Source organism: Vollenhovia emeryi, unplaced genomic scaffold, assembly GCF_000949405.1.
Source record: "Vollenhovia emeryi isolate VEMERY1.0 unplaced genomic scaffold, V.emery_V1.0 DF939148.1, whole genome shotgun sequence".
Lineage (NCBI taxonomy): Eukaryota > Metazoa > Arthropoda > Insecta > Hymenoptera > Formicidae > Vollenhovia > Vollenhovia emeryi.
Genome location: NW_011967218.1, coordinates 1,748,623 through 1,770,995, shown reverse-complemented (window position 1 = coordinate 1,770,995; position 22,373 = coordinate 1,748,623). Strand labels below are relative to the sequence as shown.

General features: G+C 42.8%; 1 protein-coding gene across 3 annotated transcripts in view; it reads right to left on the bottom strand.

Moving 5' to 3' along the window:
- The window catches only part of LOC105565940 (diacylglycerol kinase 1), a 112,825-nt gene that overhangs the window by 55,049 nt on the left and 35,403 nt on the right, over positions 1-22,373 (bottom strand). The window contains exons 1-2 of one of the 3 annotated variants that reach the window (XM_012019554.1): positions 5,213-5,794; positions 2,205-2,333 (exon numbers count right to left, since the gene is read on the bottom strand). In XM_012019554.1, coding sequence (XP_011874944.1) covers positions 2,205-2,268 — 64 coding nt within the window. In that variant the 5' untranslated portion in view covers positions 2,269-2,333; positions 5,213-5,794. Of the gene's footprint in view, positions 1-2,204; positions 2,489-5,212; positions 5,795-22,373 lie in introns of those variants that run through there. The other 2 variants (XM_012019555.1, XM_012019553.1) reach the window with 2 other exon arrangements.

The window sequence follows — 22,373 nt, the reverse complement described above, 5'->3', positions numbered from 1 at the left end:
GGGCAACAACTCCGCGACAATGCGTTGCAATTTTCGCTTGGAAGCTTACTTATTACGATGAATTTATTCAGAGATATTTGTAAGGATTTGCCTTGTAAAAAGCACGCATTTTCCGGCACGCAATTGTTGTCAATAATTAAGTTAGTATCGACTTTCTGTGCCTATTTAATATCAACTTGCCGTTAAACAATCGTCGATTTGTGCAGTTCGATATAATTTACAATCAAATTGCAATTGCACGTGCTTATCTTTTTGTTGTCGTCTATAAGAAAAAAGAAACGAAAGGAAATGTTTGTTCCACCAACGGCTCAAGTATCGACACAAACGCCTAGTGTACGTGAGGTACCCTCTCGTTTCATTGTTTTCTTAACAGATTATTGTAGCAATATTATTTCCGCGATCTCGGCAATCTCATCATACCCCTTTTCCGCGATGCGAGTTTCCCTTCGGCGTTCCACGTTGTTCTATTTCGAATAAAAGATTACGGGGATGATAGCCGCATTACGGTAATGCCAGTGAATTTGTTGACGAACGGCGGCAATTTATTCCGCTCGCGCGACAAAGTGCAACGTTTGTACGATGAATTAGTGCCTTCCCGCGCGTACGTCGCGTATGTTGCCTCTTCTCGAAAGACACGCTGGGCGTTGCTACAGCATCTCTCTGTCAGCCAGATGTAAAATACTAGACGGCGGGGACACCTGTACGTCGTCAAGCCCGCGATTGAGGCGTTTATACGCGGAAAATGCTGTATATATAAAACAGGCGGCTCTCTTTACTTGCACGCGTTTGTTTTAATTATTCATTCGAGAATGGGGGGTTTTTCAAAATCTCACGATTGCTACAAAGCAATGTCCGCGAAAACGCTGTAAGCTACTAATTATCACATATAGTTGAAATTAGCGCGAATTATTTTGCAAAGTGTTTCTTCAGACAATACGCACATCGCTTTCGAACAGAAGAAGAACAAGCGGAGACGCGTATACAAACAGGCGATTATTCGATATTTCCCCTTGCCAACGCGACAGTATTTACGTTTTATATCCATCTTGATGTATTTTTAATGGCTTTCATTCAACAAACTTCCAGCTGTTGACTTTCATTCTACGTAATTGAGCGGAGCCAATTATCGCTTCATTTCTGTTATATTTAATTGAGTTAAGTGCTACCTGTAATTAAAGATAGTGCCTCTTGGTAGCCGTGTACATAACTTACGAATATTCACTGTGACATACGAGAACTGTATATAATTTGTGATAATCGTGCACCATAAAAATGTTTACTTATTTCAAAAAGAAAAGAACGTGCCGCTTTATTCTATCCGGAGCATGCAATTGCGAAATATCTCGACGAAACGCCAGAGCTTTTTATTACAACACATTTGCTCAAGTGTATCGGCTTACACTTTAATCGATGATATCTTCATATTATATTTCGTTGTTATAAATAACTTATAATAATTTTCCGCGCCCCAATTCGCGCGACGGTAGTCATCCGACAGCGACCGTAATTTCACTTACTTCCGTCGCGATAAAACTTTCAGAGAACACAACAGGTATCATGGAGCAGCCATTTGTATTCAATGGGTAAACTCGCGATAAAATTATCGCGCACATTTGATCCGATCCGGAACAAACAAAATTACGCCTCGCAATTCGATTCATTCGCGCGACGCTGTGTGAATGATCGCCTAATTAAGTGTAGCCTCGGGACTTTGAAAGTGACGAGAAAAACGTGAAAATAATCCACTGGCATTGGCATTGAAATAAATAAACCCGAAACCGCGCTAAATATTCTATTCTCGTTGTTAAGCAGCGCAATAGCAGCTACGAACGTTGCAGAATATTGAAAAAATTTTGGAACCTTGCTTTATATCAAACTATCCGAAAGTTTGACGCCATTTTGCATATCGATAACTAATTAAGAGACTAATCTTCGTTAAGTGCCTGCAAATTAATAACAGCGTCTATTAAGCGAAAATTAAGCCAGGTGTATATAAAGTTGCTTGCGCAAAATTTTGCCGACGCTAGATAAGTCAAAGTTTGTTAAAACTTCATCAGCAGCGTGGACTTTGGGATTTATGACCTGTAAAAAAATTCAAAAGGAAAGAGCGAGAGGGAGAGTGCCGTGCTCCCCGTTATGATTTATCCGCATTATTTTACACGTTTCAGCACTTCCTTTCTCCGTTTCCTTCTTTTGTTACTTACAAGCTGCCAAGTCCTGAAGCTGTTGGAATTCCGCTGGCGAGAGCTTATCCCAGTGGAAGGCCATCCTTACTTCTGATCTATATGTCCCTCAGGACGTGTGGCCAGATGTTGGATACTGAAATTCGTCACCTGCAAATCGAAAGATATCGCTAACTGTAAAAGCGCGATCGGTACCAGATCTCTCCTCCTTTCCACGCGGCTTTTATCATTCAAGATGCTCATACATTTACTAGCTCTCGGACCATGAAGAAAAAATTAACACCCTCAGAAGGGATTTCTGTCACCGAGACAAAAATATTCTTGACGCATTTATATTTCTCACAACCTCATTTATCAAAATTAATGAATAATTCTTATTCTCCTCTATCGAATTAGAAAAGATTGACTTACTACGTCGAGACAAGAGTAACTTCATATATTCTTGCGTTTAGAATAAATTTCCCCTCCATCTTACAACGCACGAAGTTGGCACCGCGATATTCGACAAAATAAACATGATTGGCGCTACATCGATCCTATTTTATGATACATTCAAGTGTAAGAGCATTGGATCCGGATGGATCTGGATGGGAATTTTTTTCTGTAGCGATTCTTTTGTGCGGCACGCACAGAACTGATGGAATTCATTTTCCGAATATTAAAAATACTTGTAAATATTTGTTCTTCGGCTCGATCAGTCTGTGTGCGTAAAACGCAACACTTAAACAAATCAATACAACGATAAATTATGCAACAATAAATTAATTAACAGGAAAAAATCGGATTTAAAGCGTCGCGCGGCCGTCGGGTGAATCGTTTAAATCGACCCAGAAGTAAGCTTGCTGTTGATTTATCATTTGCTGGTGGTTTACACTAATATACCCCGCCACGATCTCACACGTACCGTACATTCGTTGCGTATCAGTCGGCCGTGCTAAAATTACAGATTTACGGTCGCTGCGGCCGCTTTTCTCTCGCTGTAAACGCCTATGCGCAAGAGAGGAATCCGAACCATCGAATGTGTTTCGTCCGCAAATATGTGGTGGCGGGCTGGACGCATGCTCTGTCAGCAAAATCCCATGGCGTCCGATGAAACTCGTTCACTCGGCGCTTTGAACGTTCGCGCGATCCCTTTTCACTGTACTGTCTTTAGCCGAGTCGCGATAAACCCTTATCCACCGGGGAAAAAAGCCGGCACGGTATTCACACGTACTGCGTTGTATGTATCGGGTCCTTTTTCAAAAAAAAAATTCGCTACGGTCAGTTACGGTCAAGCACTAACCCGTGAACGAAAAATTACATTTTTGTTAAAAGCCGATCCGTAATAATCGATAAATCGATGCCATGCTACTCTATACGTGGTTGTGTGTGTGTGTGTGTGTTGCTTTTTAATGAATAATCTATACGGATTGCAAAATTAACAAAAATTTGGCGGACGCGGAACAATATACTGTACATTGCATTTTTTCCTCTCTATAAATTTCATCAAATTTTCCCCTGTTCCAAAAATTGGTATTTATTTTTCTGTTCAGCCATGCGGTTCGGGCGGAAAACACGACGTGTCGCTTAAGCAAAATTAATGCACAGATAAGTTAACACAAGTAAATTAATTAACCGGGAAGAAAATCAGATTTATAGAGCTGAGAGATTCGCGGAGCTCTAGTTGGATAAACGAGAGCCTAGGATTGCGTTTAAACATTACTGATTTACCACGTATTGTTGTGCAGTTCGTGTGATTTTTAATGTAGTCATTTATATTTCTTTTCGATTTTGTCTTTTTCTCATAAGTAGCGTTTTTTCCCCTGCTATTATACCTTTTATAGCAATCGATACTGACGATTTGATTACGTCGAATAACAAATTTTTAACCGTTGCATACGAATTGTACAATCCTCTCGTCACAATGGATCAGTTTAGTCGACCTTAACTGGCACTTGTTAATTATGTACTTGTAATATACTTGTAAATACTTGTAAATAAATTAAAAATAAAAAATATAACTGGTTTGGGTCCTTGTCTAGCACAAATTCTAAAAGGGAACACACCAATAATCGGAGTTACACGCTTGTCAGAGATGCAAATAAAATTACCGATAAAAATAAAAATTGAAACTAATTGTACAAAAGCAACGTGTAAAATGAGCCGCGATCAAATATCAGAAATAAAATAAAAATAAATTACAAATAAAAATTTAAACTAATTGTACAAAAGTAATGTGTAAAATGAGACGCGATCGAATATCGCGTGTACAATAAAAGAATATGGTTTGTCAAGTGGACGCGTGAATAACGCATTGAAATTGAATCTTCGACCAGTCACTTGCCTTGAAAATTAATCGAGTCATTGCAATATTGAATATGTCATTGAACGGTAAAAAGTTATAACAAAGTTGAGTCGTTATTATAAAATTAACGGCACAAAATAAAATATGTACATGTAACGTACAGTCCTCTCGTCCATCAAAGTTTTCCATTTTTACTGAAAATTAGTCGCCGTCTCAAGCGACGCTAATGGGTCTGCGAAACGAAGCGCGAAATGTTGCGATAATAAGCCCTTCGTCAATATTAATCCGCGGTATTCCAAAATATTCGACGTGTCTTTATTTTTCAAAGCGCGCATTAAATATTTCACGCGTTGGCCCGCGTACACCGTGTATAATCGCGAGGCGGTACAGAAAAGCAACTAATGCCCGTTAGTTGTTTTTCTGTACGCCGCGCTCTTGTTTACCTAAAGTAACCGCCTCGCTCTCTGTCTTTCGCGGGGCAAGGTCGGGCGGGCGCCGCGAGCCGCTCATTGTATCGTCGCATTATCCCACGAGACACAGTCGTGGCAAGTACTAACGGACGCCTATCATTGCCCACGTACAATTAACGATTGCCGAACTGCGATGAATTAACGAGCTCTCGTAACGAGCGGCGAGTAAGCAGATGCTCGAAACGCCGGCCGTTTCATCGCAACGGGTATCTTATATAATTTGTTCATCGGAAGCGAGAAGTCGACACGCGACAGGGAACGAGGAGTTAAATTACCGTTTTCGTTCCAATATCCGAGATGTAATTGTTCCTTGATTCGATCTGCCTAGGCCGAGATAAAACTGCCGTCGTCGTCAGCTTTCCGGCTCCGACGATATGTTTAATTGCTGAACGCCGCCAGCTTTGCCGCCTGATATTTGTCAGCCGTAACACAAGACACAAGATCGATGATCGTCGACGAGACTCTCTCTCCGTCGTTAGAGTCGCGTTACGTTTAAATTCGCGGGCGTACAATAGTTTCGCGTAGTTACGCACTTTTCTATCGCGTGAAATGAGTGCCGGGAGTGTCGGGTGAAGTGCGGGCGATCGTAATCCGCGTTTTCGCGAGTGCTGTGTTCACAAGATCGATGATCGTCGACGAGAAGACTCTCTCCGTCGCTGAAGTCGCGTCGTTACGTCTAAATTCGCGGGCGTACAATAGTTTCGCGTAGTTACGCACTTTTCTATCGCGTGAAATTAGTGCCGGGAGTGTCGAGTGAAGTGCGGGCGATCGTAATCCGCGTTTTCGCGAGTGAGTGCTGTGTTCGTGAGTGTAGTTTGTGAGTGTTGTTGGAATATCGTGAGGAGGCAGCGACGACGAGGTCTGAGAGGAAGCGCTGGCCAAGGAGGCATCGGGCAACGGCGGAGCAACCCTGGGGTAAATTTACTGCATATGCCTACAGTATTCGTTGTTATTGAAGTTAATCGGTTATTTCTCGAATATATACGTACAGTCGGCTAGTTTAAATTGATATTGGGGAAAGCTTTGCTGTGTGGAAAATTTACGCTCGAGTTAGTCTCAGGACATTATTTTGCAATTATCATTGCCGAACTTTTTCGTTGGTTTCTCAAATAGATATTAATTATATAATGATTTTACCGAATTCGAGAAACGCTTATTATTTTTAATTATTTTCTCGAAGTAAATTTATTTGAAAAAGAAATGCGGCTTTTAAGCGTTGCTCTAATTTCAGTTCTTTATTTGTGTGTTACAGAACAACGTGCAGTTAAATCTCCGCCGCTGCGCATCGTATCGGTGAGTGCTTATCAAAATATCTTTTATTTTAATTCAAGATGATGAATAATGTGCGAATATTATGTTACATCGGGCAAGGATTCTCGTGAATTCATTGCCTCGAAATGGACAAGCTGGGACGGATTAATACAAATATTTAACGCTGAAATATGCATGGCCGTCTGTCGATTTATTGTTCATACGCGAATACAAACGAAGCATATTATATAGAACTTATTATTGACGTATGACTGACCGGTTAAAATTATTGGCACATTTTGGCTGCTGCCAAAGTGCATCGGGATAGCAATTACAATGTGCGCAAATTACATAATCGCCAAAATTTACAGCAAATTTAAACTCGCGCGTGTAATGCATAAATGAAAGAAGTTGGGGAATATTTCGCAACTCAGGTACGCTCGATAAAAAGTGAGAAACAACGATGAAGTAATTTTCGCCAAACAGAAATTCTTTTTAAATCTGATAAAGGTATATTATTTCTTATTCTCTTTGCTCGGGTACACAAGCACAAGATTTCCAGGGAATAAAGTTGAGAATGCCTCGAAGATATGATATAATTTGAGTATTAAGTAATTTTAAAACTTTCAACTTCATTGCTTAACTAGATAATGAAAAATAGAAAAAGGTAGACAAACTTAAAAGTATAAGGAGTAAAATATTGAAATTTTTCACAAGTTTTTATTTAACTTCCCTTTCGTATTTCACGGGAGATGAGAACCGAGACAAGATATTCAAATATTTTTTGTACGAAATAAAAATAAATATCCGCTAAACCGATAGGGAAAAGCTGTCAATATTTAGATATTTTATTTTTTTTCCGTTTCTCCCCTTAAGTATGTGTATAGTAAAATTTGGAGGGTTCGCGCTTGACCCCTCCGGGGTCGGATGTTCCATGAATTGGCGCAAGAAAGTAATATATTCAAATATAGTTTCAATATCCATATTTCACACCGGCACGAATAAAATGATGGAAAATACAATCGTGTGTAGCACATTCCAACAATTTATTAAATAAAAACCGGGCAATATTATTAATCAATTTATTATCGCGTTAACTTCGTATTAATCTTTCGCAGCTTGTCCATTTATTGATAACTCGGCTTTAAACAGCGAACTGATATAAGACGCTAACGTACGTAATATCCGCGAGAAGTTAAAAGCCACTCAACCGGGCGATAAAAATTAATGTTGGAGTTTTAAAAATGAATAACAGCTGACAGATCGATTCGCGTGCAATTAGTTACAGAACTGATTGTGAGCGCGCGAGCTCTATCAATTAATCAATTTGGATCGTTTGTAACTCGAGACTATCACACTATCGTGATCTTCTTGCGTTGGAATTTTCAACTCTAATTAATGTCCCAAAATACGCAATTGTGTATAACGAGAATACGGCATTGCCGTGGGGTTTATTTAAATAACAAATTATATTCGAGGTATTTCACGCAGTTTACACATTCGAAAATTCTCTTTGCACAAAAATTAATGCCTCTTTAGACTATTTTAAAGGATTATTAAATAAAGAGGAACGCAACGCGTGCTGCACAGCGGCCCGAGTCATTCCAAATATTTAATAGCGACGCTGTCGCGCGGCAATCGTTTATAAAATTTTTTTCACACATTCCTAATTCACGTTGGACGTTAATTAAATTATCGAAAAGAAGAGAACCGCCTGCCGTCATTCTTCATAACAAAAATGAGCAATCCGCCAATTACAAATACTATAGCGGGCATTTATTTAAATGCCCAGCGGTTTTCGATACAAGCCGGGTGTGAACTGAAATTAATGCGGCAACGGTTCAGCGGCAAGGGCTCGGATAACGGGGGTCGGGCGATAATGCAGCGAATTAAAAGAACTTTGTAGATCAGCATCGGCGGATTATCCGTTCGCCGTTTCACACGGGGCCCTTAATTCGCGGCGTGCCGTCGATGTAACGAGCACAATCGGCGAACGCGGCGCGACGCATGATCGAGTTTAATTCCGACGTTATTATCTCCCCTACACTGATACAAAAAATAGCTTAATTAAAAAAATATTACTTTATGCAAGAAAATTATTCATTAAATGACTCCTAGTAGCTTATTAACTTAGATTTTAAAAATCAACAAATTAAAACATGCATTGCTTTAATTCAAGTATTTATTAAATATCAAAGAATAGATGATTTTAAATTTAAAAAATTTTATTTTAATTCTATAAAATGTTTACACCGCTAAGAAAATTGGATTTCGTATTTAACAAAAACAATTCTTTCATTTAATAAATAGTATTCTATATGTCTTGAAATCTTTATTTGCATGTAGAAAATGTAATAATTTAAATTAATTTACTTAAGATAATACACAGATTCATTTCAAATTTGATATTTTTATTTAAATAGAATAAATATTTACTTCAGTAAAAAAATAATTTTAAGTAAATCTATTTACTTAGTTAAAAAAATTTTTTTGTCAGTGTACGCAATACTACCGGGTGATTCGATCGTCTCTCCCTCGCACCCTCCCCCATCGCGGATGCGAATTCGCCGATAATTTTCCGGATATGATCCCGGTTTTCGCGCAGCGAGGCCGGGGATCTGGCGCGAACTCGCGCGTACACGCGGGCGTGAAATTTTATTGCTCCGCTGGCTTCTTACGTGATTTACCGCGTGCCGCCGGCCGTCCCCTGGTCCCCCGAGCGCGTACGCGAACAAAACGCCAGCAATCGATGCGACGGACGCGCGGGCGTTGTAATTAGTTCCACACGCGGATCCGAATGAAGGACAGTTCGAGATGCGGGCCTGGCGCGGCCCGATTTAATCCACCCCCCGGGAGGAAAATAAATCCCGCGCAGGGGACGGGGCGCGATTGCGAGACTTTTTCGCGCGACAGCCCGTCGCTGCTTTTTGCCCGTGCGAGGAGAGAGCGCGTGTGGATTTGCTGCGAAAATGCGGACGGGCTTATCTTGGGAAGACACCCGAGTCGCGAATGGTTTTCAAAAAATGTACGCGCATGTATAATCACGTAACCATATATGGATGTAACTTATACACTCTTTATTACGACGAGAATACACGCGGAACAATGGCATGTATCCTCTGCCAAGAAGAGACGTCCTCTTTTATTTTTCACGTAAATATCTCGTTTGCAAGACTTCCGGCATAATGACGTGAAAAAGATATTAAAAATAATTCGCTTCTATAAAGACTTCAATCGCCCGCACAATTGTTAAGTCTTTCAATGGGAAAATACATGTATTTCTTTTTCCACGAACGAATGGAAAAACGTTACACGCGTGCTCGCAGTTTCCCATATGTTTTCCTCTCGATTGACAAATTGCTCCCATCAGTTGCAGTAACACATTGCGGTTGGAAAATTGAAATTCACGGGTTTCCCCCCCCCCCCAAATGGATTTTTACTTTCGGTTTCGTCCGAGTATGTCGCTGTCGCGTCTTCGTATCTCGCGACACCTATTTCGAAAGATTTTATGCTTTCCACGACGGATAATTGATTTCGAATAAAAATCGTAGTTGCCCGAGTTCGGCGCCGATCGCGAGATACTCGCGCAGAAGTTTCGAAGACAAATTGTAGGCAAAGAACCACGACGCTAATCCAACGCGTCGTCCATCATCTAAATGGGATGAATATTTCGCGGTAATTCCACGGACGTCGTAATTACTGAAAGTATTCGCGCGTTGTCACTTCGCGATTTAATCTCGTCTATTTTTACAGCCTGAAAGAAATTGCGTTTCTTCCCGCGCGGTGTAGGGAAATCGTTCAGAATGGCACGGCATTGTCTCGCGTTACAGCGCTTACAACGACCGATGAAATTGCCGGCGGAGGGTAGTTAAGTAAATTTATTATCCTGTCCCCCCAACAGCCGAATGAAATATACACCGTCGTCAGTTAGCCATGATAGGACCATCCCGAAGACAATCGCGGCCCGCGAATGTATTAGTTACTCGGATGCAATGTACGAGTATACGGCGTAATATTGTCCACCGGCATTTAATTCGAAGCTCGATAGTACCCGCTATCTTCCCGTTAATAGAGGAAAGTCTATTATGAGGTGGGATTCTAATATGAGACAGCGCAGGTGTTCAAATTCAATCGCGAATCCTTTGTCGCGACGATTACACGAAGCAACAATCAATTTTCCGCTAAATAGACCTCGCACCACGGGCAATAAATTCACGACGGAGCCAACGGACGATGGCTATTAATTTAGCAAAAAGACCCTGCTATCTCGTATTAGGAGCCTGTCTCATAATAGGGGACTTCTCCTCCGCTACCAATTAATGAATCGCCGTTTATGATCGAACCGCTGAGATTGCAAATTAAATCGTAAACATTTCTTTTGATACGTCATACCGTTGGGGTTTGGTTAATTTCGGCACAGGATCATGTTAACGGGAATAATGATTTTGAAATCTTCGTCACGCGTATTCGCGCGTGCTTATTATTTTAATAGGGACGGTTTACAGTCACGAATACGCGACGTTACTCGCAGTGCTACTTTCGCGGATGGGCGATTTCTGCAATTGACAAAGAGCAAGGCCGTTATGAGACTGCTCGGGGAAGAAATATAAGATAATATATCATGTAAATTATGATACGACGCGACAATACGCCGAGCTTTTTCCCGTCGGGAACTTATTTCCAATGGCGAGACAAATGTTTTACCGTTTTTTGAAATAGTAGGTATACGCATATTCATTCGGAACGTTCCGTTCGTTTAGACGTGTAGGCTAGCATGAACTCGGCAATAATTTTACAGACCATTTATGAGTAACTAAAAATAATCGATTTATTTCTACATACGAGAATAATTAGCGCGTAGCATCATGTGTGTTCGAAGCTTATAGTTCTTTTGTTTATTAAAATTTATATTAAACATGTCAAGTGCCCTCCTTCGCGCGACATGAGATTTATTTTACACGAGCGTCGTTAGAAAATAAAAACCATTTGCGCGTTAGACGTCAACTTTTATCTCCCGGCATTATCTGGTACAATTTATTTATTACCTCGCGGTTTGAGCGTATCTCGCTTGCTTTCAGTTTACGCTTTTTAATTAGAAAGCGTTCCGAATCGCCGTCAATCGTGACGCCGGCGTAAAATAAAATTTAAGGGGTGGATCAATGGACTAAGTGAAAAATTCTCTGCCGTTCGTTCACGCTGGTACGACGATAATTGATTTACGATAATGCCACAGTGAATATGCGTTGCTGAAAGCGCAGAGGATTTAACGGGAAGGTACATAAAGTCCAACAGAGTCCAGCCTATCTTTATTCTTTCTCCCTTTTTCTACTCCCCCCCCTCTCTCTCTCTTTCTGACAGAATAATTCCGCAGGGACCATTACGTACTTGTAATTAAAATTGCGTAGAACTTTGTAAAGACACGCGCACACGTGTATGCTTGTTCAATACAAGAATAGAATGCACATTATGTAACCGATTGATGATGAAACACGAAATTGCTTGGCTATTAATAACTGTTTCCAGCGAAAAAAGGTCTCGATTTTAAACAGCCGTGTAAAATCTGGACGGTGAATTATTATATTATAAAAAAATGTATCTCTGTAATACAATGATCACGAGGTGACTTAGAATTGCATACAGAAATGATATTGCTATACTCCAGGCGTATTCGGTATTGGAGTCAAGTTGCGTTTTTTTACAAATCATTTTTTCCATTAGGGAAATCAATAAAAGATGAAAGAATTTGTTACGTTACATAGAAGATTTAAAATATGGCACTTTTATATGAATACGTTAAATAGGCGAGGCCCGAGACAGATCAGACAGATAATAGTAAAAAAAAGCAAATTCTCTAATACGATGAATTTGATAAATCTTATGAAAATCTTTTGTTTTTTTAAGAAGCTAATGATCTTCGCGTTTGACGCTTAACGGTTACGCATTGCAATTAGCTGGATTAGGCGGATAATTAGGGCACCCCACGGGACACACCTCGTACATCGTGTGTACACCTAAGGCTACACGCATGCATATACTTAACTCGGTACGTTACGGTAGTGCATTCATGCGAGAAGCTTAAAATTAGTCGTATTGCGCGTTGATTGCACATATAACACATCCCGGCTAAGAATAACATCGTGAGCGTAATCCACCGGCAACGCTAATTTCCTAATATTATTATTACTTCGCTAACGAGATAACCGGCGGAAATATCCTTCTTTCTGTTACACGTAATATACGGCGTTATTATCAAGGAGTCGCACGTGTCTGATTTTATGCATTGATAAAACCCAAGCAAGCACAAACTGCACTATAATTAGTCGGTAAAAATATAGCCGTTAGAGAAAGCACAACGCAAGCCTTCTCGTGGATTATGTCTTATTTTCAAGGCAAGATACACCCACAGAAAAAATTTCCGGATCCAATGCTATTACACTTGAATGTATCATAAAATAGGTATCGATATAGCGCCGATCATATTTTTTATATAGATAGGGGAATATTTTAATCTTAAATGAAAAATTCCAAGATCTAGAATAAAATAATAGCCTTTTGTCGAATATCGTGGTGGCAACTTCGTGCGTTGTAAGATGGAGGGAAATTGATTCTAAACGCAATTAATATGTACACTTAGATTTATATAAGTTACTCTTGTCTCAATATAGTAAGTCAATCTTCTTTAATTCGATAGAGGAGAATAAGAATTGTTGATTTTATTTCGGTATTGTCTCATTTATACTAAATGAGCTTGTGAGAAATAGAAATGCGTCAAGAATATTTTTTGTGCCAGGTAACAGAAATCCCTTCTGAGGGTGTAATCTAGCTAGGTACATATACGCGCACATATATTTACTTAACTCGGTACGTTACGGTAGTGCAAGTTTGTGTAAGCGCAATTTTCACGCAGTTTTACTATTCGTATAATTACGTTATAATAATCTATGCTAATACGACACCTTTGCGACAAAAAGTTACTCTTCGTCTCGTAAAGAGATTTCGCGTGACAGACAATTTCGTTTCCTTCGAGCACGACCAAGACCATTTCCGCGTGAAGCCGCGGACGATTTTACAAATAATTAACGCTCGTACAATTACGGGCGATTTCCACGCAGCGTGAATATTCTTGTAATTTTATTACACGCGATAATTATCTCCGTAAACGCGACACCCTTTTATCTCGTCGCCTCGTAAAAAGATTTCGAATTGACAGGCAATTTCGCTTCTCCCGGGCGCGATCAGGACTATTTCCGTTCCCGCGTGAAGTCGCGGATGAAGTCTACAAATAACGCCCGTACAATCACGGGCTCCATTTCTGCAAGCGGCTCACGACGATCCGGTAATTGCGCTCTCGCCGATAATGAGCAGCGCGCGTGGTAGCGCATCTCGAGGAGACGCGCCTCGGTCCAGCCATTTTTCTCCGCGAGAATGTTTTACCTCGTTCCTATCACCGGCCGTTAGTTAACGTTAATTGGTAGCCGAGATCGGATTAGCGTTACCTAAGGAAGGAATCGGCCTCAGATCCGTCCTGGATACGGCCGGTATAATGCGCGTATCGGAATAATGCGTTCGTAACTGCATTACGTGCTAATGACCAATCCTTGCCGTAATGGGAGATAATTCGATAACAGCAGCGCGAATAGCAATAGCGTTGTGTAATCGAACACGTATCTGTTGTTTGCCATTCAAAATGCGGCGATGTTAAACTGCGCGAACTTGTGTTTACCCAATACCAACGGGTTACTTCGCAACGTTACCATTGGGCATGCAATTCCGTCGCGGTAACACACCAACGTGCTCGATACATCACCACTCGCTGGTGACGTTAACTCGAGGGAAAATCGTTCTTTTTCTTCCTCCACCTCTCGATCATCCTTTCGCGCTCTGTCATCGCGTAGCGCCGTACTTGCGCCCGTCGTGGAATAATCGCTGCGCGGAAGAATCCGAACCCTCGCGTTGCTCCCTTTGGCCTATACGTTTTGCCATAGTAAACCTAGTAGGCCCGCTTTCCGTCGGTCCCTCTGATCTTTGCCGGCCCGATCACATGATATTCCACTATGCACCGTGTGTGTGCGAGTATACGTACTTATCAAAGCCACACTACTCCACATACAACTTTTCTCTCGCTGGTCTGGCCGGAACAATGTCGGATGCGCAGAAGGGATCGACGCAAAACGAAACAAATGACCATGGTGTAACCATAGTAAGGTGGAGTGGGGTAAAACCGACCCAGAAATTGTAAAGTTTACTTTAAACTGATGTATTTTCTATCTATTCCACTAAAACCTAATAATCTTAGTGTTTTTATTTAGCGCATGGTTTATTCTTTAAGTTGCATTAATTTGGATTAAAAATAACTTCTGAAATTTATTGATTTTCTTAATAAATTAAAAACAGCGCTGCTAGGGCGGACTTGCCCCGGAACTGGGGCAAAACTGCACCTACCTGCTTAAAAATTATTGAATCTTATTTCCTTATGTTAGGGGGCAAAAGCGGAATTATTATGGAAACACCATGAACTTTCTCGAACGAGTTAAACGGGGGAATCGCAGAATACGTGGCGGCCACCTATGTTGATCATTGAATACTAACCAAAGGAAGATTTCTACCTTACAGTTGGTACAATGCAACGTGTATTCGAATAAATAAGGGCCTAGTGCGGATTTGCCCCGTGTACGGATTTACCCCACTGCACCTTATAACTATAGTAGGTGCACCCCGGCCCCTTTGATCTTTGCGGTCCCGATCACGTGGGATTTCGCCATGACGGAGTGGGCCTGCTTGCATTTGTTTCGTTTTGCGTCGATCCCTTCTGCGCATCCGTCATTTTTATGGTCCGACCAATTGTATGGGGTAGTGTAGCTGTGATAAGTACGTACACACACACACACACACACACACACATACACGCCACTGGATTTGGACCAAAGACATGATGGAATACCACGGGATCGGGACCGAGAAGATCAAGGGGCCGACAGAGAGTGGGCACACCAGTTAATACTATGGTTTTACTTAACGTAGCAAGTGAAATTTAACGATACGATAAGTCCCAGTCTACAATAGATGATTTAAGCCCTAAGCTTTAAGAAATTGGCCAATCACGGTCAAGTATGAGTAGAATGCGCGACTGTGATTAGTCAATTTCTTAAGGCTTAGGGCTTAAATCATCTATTGTAGACTGGGACTAAAGCGTTTTGTTTTTCGGTGTAACGAAATTCGATAATACGTACGCAATAAGACCACGCGATCTTACGCTTTATTTCACGGTATAAATAATTATATTCGGACGAAACGTAATGAAGCACATCCCCGTGAAAGGTTTTCGCCGCGGTACGTCAATAAAAAGCGCCGTATCAGATTGCCGGACTTGGAAATGTCAAAGCCGGCGCGTGCATTCGATACGCAGTCACACAATGGGCAATATCACCCTTGAAAAAAAAATTTGAGCTCCTGCACCTGGCAGCGCGACACGAAAAGCGTATTCATTTAATATCATTTTGACCGTTTGAATTTAATATCGTAGATCGTACACACTGAGTGCTGATTGGCTACATCAAAGCAATATGAAAATCAAATTGCAATGCGTATATCGAGCGTGTCAATCTACGCGCGCGCATGTATACGCATGGGTGTGTTAATCCTGCAGTCCCACGCATCATTACGATTTGTCCATAAGTAAATCTGCCAACAGTAAAGTTATTTGCGCGGTTAAAGCGGTATTTTGATTTCCGCTTTATGTAAATTATCTCGTTAAACCTTGCGCGGCTGTTATTGACGAAAACATTACAACCGTGTGATCGTGGGCGATTAAAAAGGAAGGCCCTCGCGGAAGGGCTTTGCCGCCGCGTGATCCTCATGAAAAATATAGCGTTAAAACGGCGCGGGGATAAAGAGGTCTTCAGTCGCATATAAATATTCCTGCGGGCATTCGAAGTTAGAATCGAAAATTCAGTTTCCGGCCAAACGCTCCGCTTTTAAATTTACGGCCACGCCGGCGATGCGGGGACGATCGATGCCTGTAAAAACGGAAAGGCTTGCGTGGCGGACGCGGCGAACGTAAGCGCGAGGGGAAAAAGCCGGCGAGGAAGATGCGTCGGGGGACACACACACCGCGGGCGTTTAATTAAAAACAGAGGCTTGGCCTCAGCGTGCCGGATGTCGTCGAGAGGATGAATTACGAATAGCGAAGTTCATTCGGCGTTGTAAAAACCATAATGAATTTTCGCGATTTCTGGACCGTCGTAAATAAAATCTCGACTAAACGATGACCGTCGCTGCACGGCGTATAGCGAATAACGAATGTCACTTTTATTATCCGCGTACGAAGCCGAGAAGCGTCGCAAATAGAGACCGGCGATCGCTGTCGCTATCTGGCGCGTATACATTTTAATAACTTGTTATAATTTTTTTTCCGCGAGTGCGCGATTATTGATTCGCTCGCACGATAAGTGAATCGACGCGAGCGCTTTGGCATTTCGCTTGTATCGCAAACGTAAACGTTTACCAAAGCGCTTAAGCTTGATTTGTACGACTGTTACGCCAAACACTTTCTCTAAGTGGAACATTCCAAAACAACTTGTGTATTAATTATTGGAACACACCTATTATCCTACGAGATTTTAGCGAGAGGCAGCCCCCGCATTGTGTAGTTACGCGAATTGTCTGGACAGACCTTACCGCGCTTCGCAAATGCGACGTTGTGCTCGTGTGCTGCACTTTATTAGTGAATTATTCCAGGTGAAATCCGGCAGTAATTTATGGGATTAAGGATAATAACACGGGAATTTGCGATTTGAGCTCCGCATTCTGCGTAATGTCTTTGCGCACGAGGTCAAATGCGAAATGCGGCTCGCGGCGATAGAGAATAAGGAGACGCGCGCGAGCTTCATATCCGCTTCTCCTTAATTAAGTGACGTAATTACGGGGCTAAGCAAAAAAAAACGACGTTCCGCTTTATTTCATTGTCATTACCTGAAATCGTGTTGTTGCATTAAACTCGGACGTGCGTAGCTTAATTCGCTTGACCTACTCTTTTGACGAGGTACATTTATCAGTAAGAAAAATACAGCCGCTCGTGTGCCCGACAAACCACGTATGTGTTTGAGCCGGCAAGCTAATTGTTTAATTACTTTGCTTTTCTCTCTCCCTCCCCCTTGCCCTCTCACGACGATCGTATTATCGTTCTCGAATAACGAGAGAATCCCGATGATTTCGAAGCACGCTTCTCGCGGTGCCTATTAATCTACTTAGTGCTTGAAGGCCCGAAGTTCTTAACGAGATAGTTCATTCAACTTGATAGTTTTCGGAGTAAACTGCGATATTGTCAATAACCGCGAGTTACGGTAAAGTATCGTTTCGGCGGCGATCGTGCCGCTTCGTGACGCTGTATAATTCACGTTGCGTGTCGTTGCACGCCGCGCGCGCATAAATTACTCATTTATTCTCATAACTAAGCGAACAGTTTAAGGGAAATAATAATTTATTATATTCTAATTAAGATAGATAAGTCTGTAAAACCATAATATTAGCGGGCGTGAAACGAACGCGGATGATTGATTAAAATTCCCTGCTGCTGACGCAAATCAAATTTTCACGAAATTCTAATAAGTCTAATTAGCGAAAGTTCAAAGGTCGCACATTTCTAGAGACTTCGATGTTGCCCGGGACAATTGTGTTCGGTGCGGCGAGCATTTTTAAATGCTACAAATTAGGTCGATGCTGCGCTACACATGTTACGCGCATTATGCGCGCGCGTGCTCCAAGTCGTTATGTACCTTTCTTGCGCTATTCCAAGCCACCGTGCATTAATCTGCGCTGGCCTAAGGTGCTTACTTTAGCCCGGTATTGCATTGTTCTTCTGGAGGTACAGGCTAACCCTCTGCTACGGGTACACATCGCCCCCATGTTGCTCTACATATTATTAACAGACTCTAACGTCTCATTAAAATACATTTAAGGACTGAAAGTCGATGTTCCTTACGGCCGCGCCGGATAGGCGCTACTCTGCGATACGTTTTAAAACGTAATTACACGGGAGAGCAAGGGCGCAGTCGTTAAATTGCGACGGCGAATCGTCCCGCGCGCTTTACACAAAATGGAAACTAATTTTAACACCTTCGTGCAGATTTGCATGGGATTCAGGCCGTCGTTTTTTTTCCCCCTCCCTCCCTCCCCCTTGCGTCGGAAAATCTGATTAGCCGTACGGAGTCGCGGAGCTCTTATTTCGCGTCGGGACGCGCAAGATCAAAAGCGATCTGTTGAAAAGCCGTCGGTGGCAGCAGTGCCAAGGAGGATCCGAGGGCGGAGAATGCTTTTCTGTCGACGGGGTGTCGGGCGGGGGAACGGACTGTGGTTGTGGGGAAAGGGTGGAAAGTGCCACAGGAAGGAATCAATACGTACTAACCGTCCGGAACACGTTTGAGCCGTTATCTCGGCAAGTGACAAGATCGTACGACCGACAGCAGCGCGGGGCGAGGAGGAAGGGGGGGGGGGGATTAAGAATTTCGCTTTCCCGAAACGGGTCGTTCTCCCTCGCGCCGGTAAAAAATAATACCGGCCCTCCCCCTCGCCCCCGGGGGGGTCGGGGAACAAGGGTAAATGGGCGGGGGCCCGGGGGTGCCCGGGAATGTTTCCCCCCCTTTCTTCCCCCCCCCCCCCCCCCGGTCCGGATTAAGAGCGTTTCTCCCGTAAGATCGCCTCGCCGCGATAGAAGTGACGTGACGTGCACTTTTCTCATTACAAATTAATTATTCATCCGCGAAGATGCGCGTAATGTTGCACGATGGACGCGCGCGCGCGTGACGGTAATATATTGCTCGATCGAGTCCCGGCCGATTCTCTCCCCGTGGATCCGCGAGCTTTTCATCGACGTGATTCTTTTTGCGTCCCTTCGCGCCAATTCCAAGTTGATTCCCTTAATTTCGCCGAGTTTCGAAATTAATGCAAATCCCGCGAGCGCCGCGCCGGCAACGGGGGGGTGGTGGCTTCAGGTGGTTATTCGATACTTGGAATCACAACATAAGCTGAACGTCCTCGTTCCGAAGATTTCAGGGGGACTTAAAAAGTTCTCGCGAAGAGTACAGGTCGTAGTATATCAAAGTTTGCGCACGTATACGGGGAGCTTTAAAATTCAACGGTCTATCTGACGTTAGCTCTGACGGCGATAAGTGCATAAACCTGTGACACCCGCGAGATATCGACACTTCAGCTTGCCGCGCTACCTGAAAAGGTAAAAGCGCCAACTCCATTTTCTTGGCGTACCTCGAGAGAGAGAGAGAGAGAGAGAGAGAGAGAAAGGGGAGGAGAGAGAGGGGGGAGGGAGAAAGAGAGAGCTGTTTCCGATACTTGGAATAATTTCCAACGATTTCGAATAGGGACTGATAGCTTTTATTCGACGAATATTTCGCGAGGCGACGGTATCGCCGGCAGATCGAGCCTATGTACGGTGCCTCCGGCATGAACGGTCTTCAAAAGGAAGCTCGTTGTGAGGGGGGGAAGGCGTGAGGGGGAGCGATGAAAGGATTTAAAATCCTTGAGTTTAATTAACCTCCTGTCTCGCGTCCGACTGCGCTCGCGCAACGAGGAAACGATTTCTCCCCATAAGTATAAACCGAAGATTCCACTCCTGCCTCGACCAACCACGCGTTTAGCTATTTTAAAGTTTACCGCCCCCGGGATGGAAATTACTTTTGCCCGCGGAAACTTGTGCCCGGCGGAACTTTATTCCACTCTAATGCTGGTAATTCCAATTTAATATCCGCGTATTGCGGTCGGCGCGAGAAGCGAGAGAGAGAAGCTGACACACGAGACACCTCGTGCCGAATCGATTCGATAAACGCGACACCATCGCCCACCAGTCAATAGTTTTCTTATCGCTAGAAAAAAATGGCGGTCGGCCGCATCTCGCCGCGCGCTATAATTGGGCGGTAGGCCGGGCGATTTTTAATAATTTATAACTCGTTGACTATTGCGAAAATTGCAAAATGGTACAGGACTTTTCAACTCATACAATATCATTGATATACAGGGTATGTAATAGTCAAAGTGATCAATCGTTATCAGTTTACCACGAAGGCTGTTACTGTGCTAAAAAGGGCGACATTCATAGGAACACTGAGAAAAATTTTCATCGGATAAACCAATTAAATAGTATGTCCGATGGTTAATTTTTCCGATTACGTTTTCCGATTAAATTATGGATATATCCGATGAAATTTATCCGATGAAATGCAATTACCGATGAAATTTCATTGAAAAACCGATCAAATTTTTCATCGGTATACAATTTAATCGGATATATCCGTTTGTTATCATGTAATTGGATTATCCGATTATATTTAATCGGACATTTTTCTCAGTGAACACTTTTATCACGTGTCATGTCGCCGTGCCTGAGCGCGCGAAATCTCTATCGGCCTGTCATTGGTGAAATATACACTCGCTTATTATTTAAAAACTATTATTAGCCTTGGCATTCTTGTATTAGAATTTCTGTCTTGAAATTTTCTAAAGAATCTGTGAGGATATCCGGCGGTTTCAGTACACCCTGTATAAACTGTTTTCTCCGTACGATGTATAGATATATCTCGCGGTAGATACGGCAATCGTTGCACCCGCGATTGCCCCGATTCGGCTGCCGTGCGCGCTCTTATTATTAAAACTTCCGGCTCTCGCGCGATGGTCGAAAGCCGGATTTCCTGCAATAAGGACAATAAATTACGAGGCATCTGACGGGAACAAAATCGTGATCTCGCGCACGTGCTCGCCCGCGTTGGTAGAGATCATTGATAGTCCGCGCGGGCGAACAGACGAATCAGCAGAAGGAAATTTACGAGCTCGTCCGTAAAGCGGTTTAAGGCCGTCGCGGACGATGCACTTTTTTTTTGCCGGGAGAAGGTCGAAGGTGGACCCCGACGACGTGATGTAGCCGCGTACTCTCGGCAAGTTCATACGACAATAAATTTCTGACACGCTGCCACCGACAGCGGGCATTAGTCGGTGAATGATTATTGGAATTCACGCGATTCTCAAGCGTTCGCTGTTGCGATCGCCAATTAAGGCGATCAGACATTAATATTTAATCGCAGTATCGACACGCGTTATTTTTCGTAATACCGCCTCTCGCGCAATTTCCCGCGGTATTATTTTCACAAGCCCGCGTGTAACATACCCGGACCGAAATCGACGTTACAACATTTTGCGCGCGGTACGTAGCAACGAAACCTCTCTCGGAGCTTTCCCGGAGAACTTTCCGAGAAATTATAGTTGAACATTCCCTCGGTTTAACCAGCACAGAGGGCGGGTCATAAGGATTTTGTTTAACATGTATCAAAGACTAAATTAATATTTTATATAGCAATTAATTGTGTCATTTTATCAAACTTGTTCTTTAATGAACCGAGAATAATGCCAATCAGTTCTGCACGTTGTTTTTCTTATGGGCGAGCCAAGCGAGCTCAGTGCCTGCTGTGTCTCAACACGTTTCGACGTACCAATTATCTCTGCCCAATTATAGACTCGATAAATACCGAGAAAAGCTCATAACGTATCGGTTATCTCCCGGACAAAGATTCTAGGAATGAGTGTCAATAAAAGACATTCGCGTTGTAACTCCGGGATAGTAGCGAGTGTAAAAGTTACCAAGTCGCCGCACAAATACCAGCGTGAATAAAAATCGAGGCGTGATTTCCAAATACGCGTGCAAAATCCGAAACCCGGTGTTCGAAATCGTATGCCGCCGAGGGGTAAAAAAAAACGTTGCAAAATACCTGGCCGGAATTGTACGGTTATTAATATTGATATATGATCGCGATATCGACAGACGTATCTTTCGTAATATTGACTCTTACGCAATTTCGCGATATTATTTTCACAATCCCGCCGTGTAATGCACCCGGAGCAGAATCGACAAACGTTTTGCGCGCGGCAACGTAGCAACGAAACCTCTCCGCTTTCCCGGAGAACTTTTCGTGAAATTCTCGCGGAGGATTGCTCGGCGAGAGGAGCGCTGTACAAGAGAGTGATTTGCGATAACAGTCCCGGGAATCTATACAGCGAGCGTAAAATCACAACTGGGCGCGCGGAGGGAGGTGCGAAGGAACGAGTTTAAAAGGTTCGCATCTGAATTCAGACTGGTTTTTCTGGCGACGCGGCACAAGTTTTGTGAGCCGACGTGAGGGACGGTAC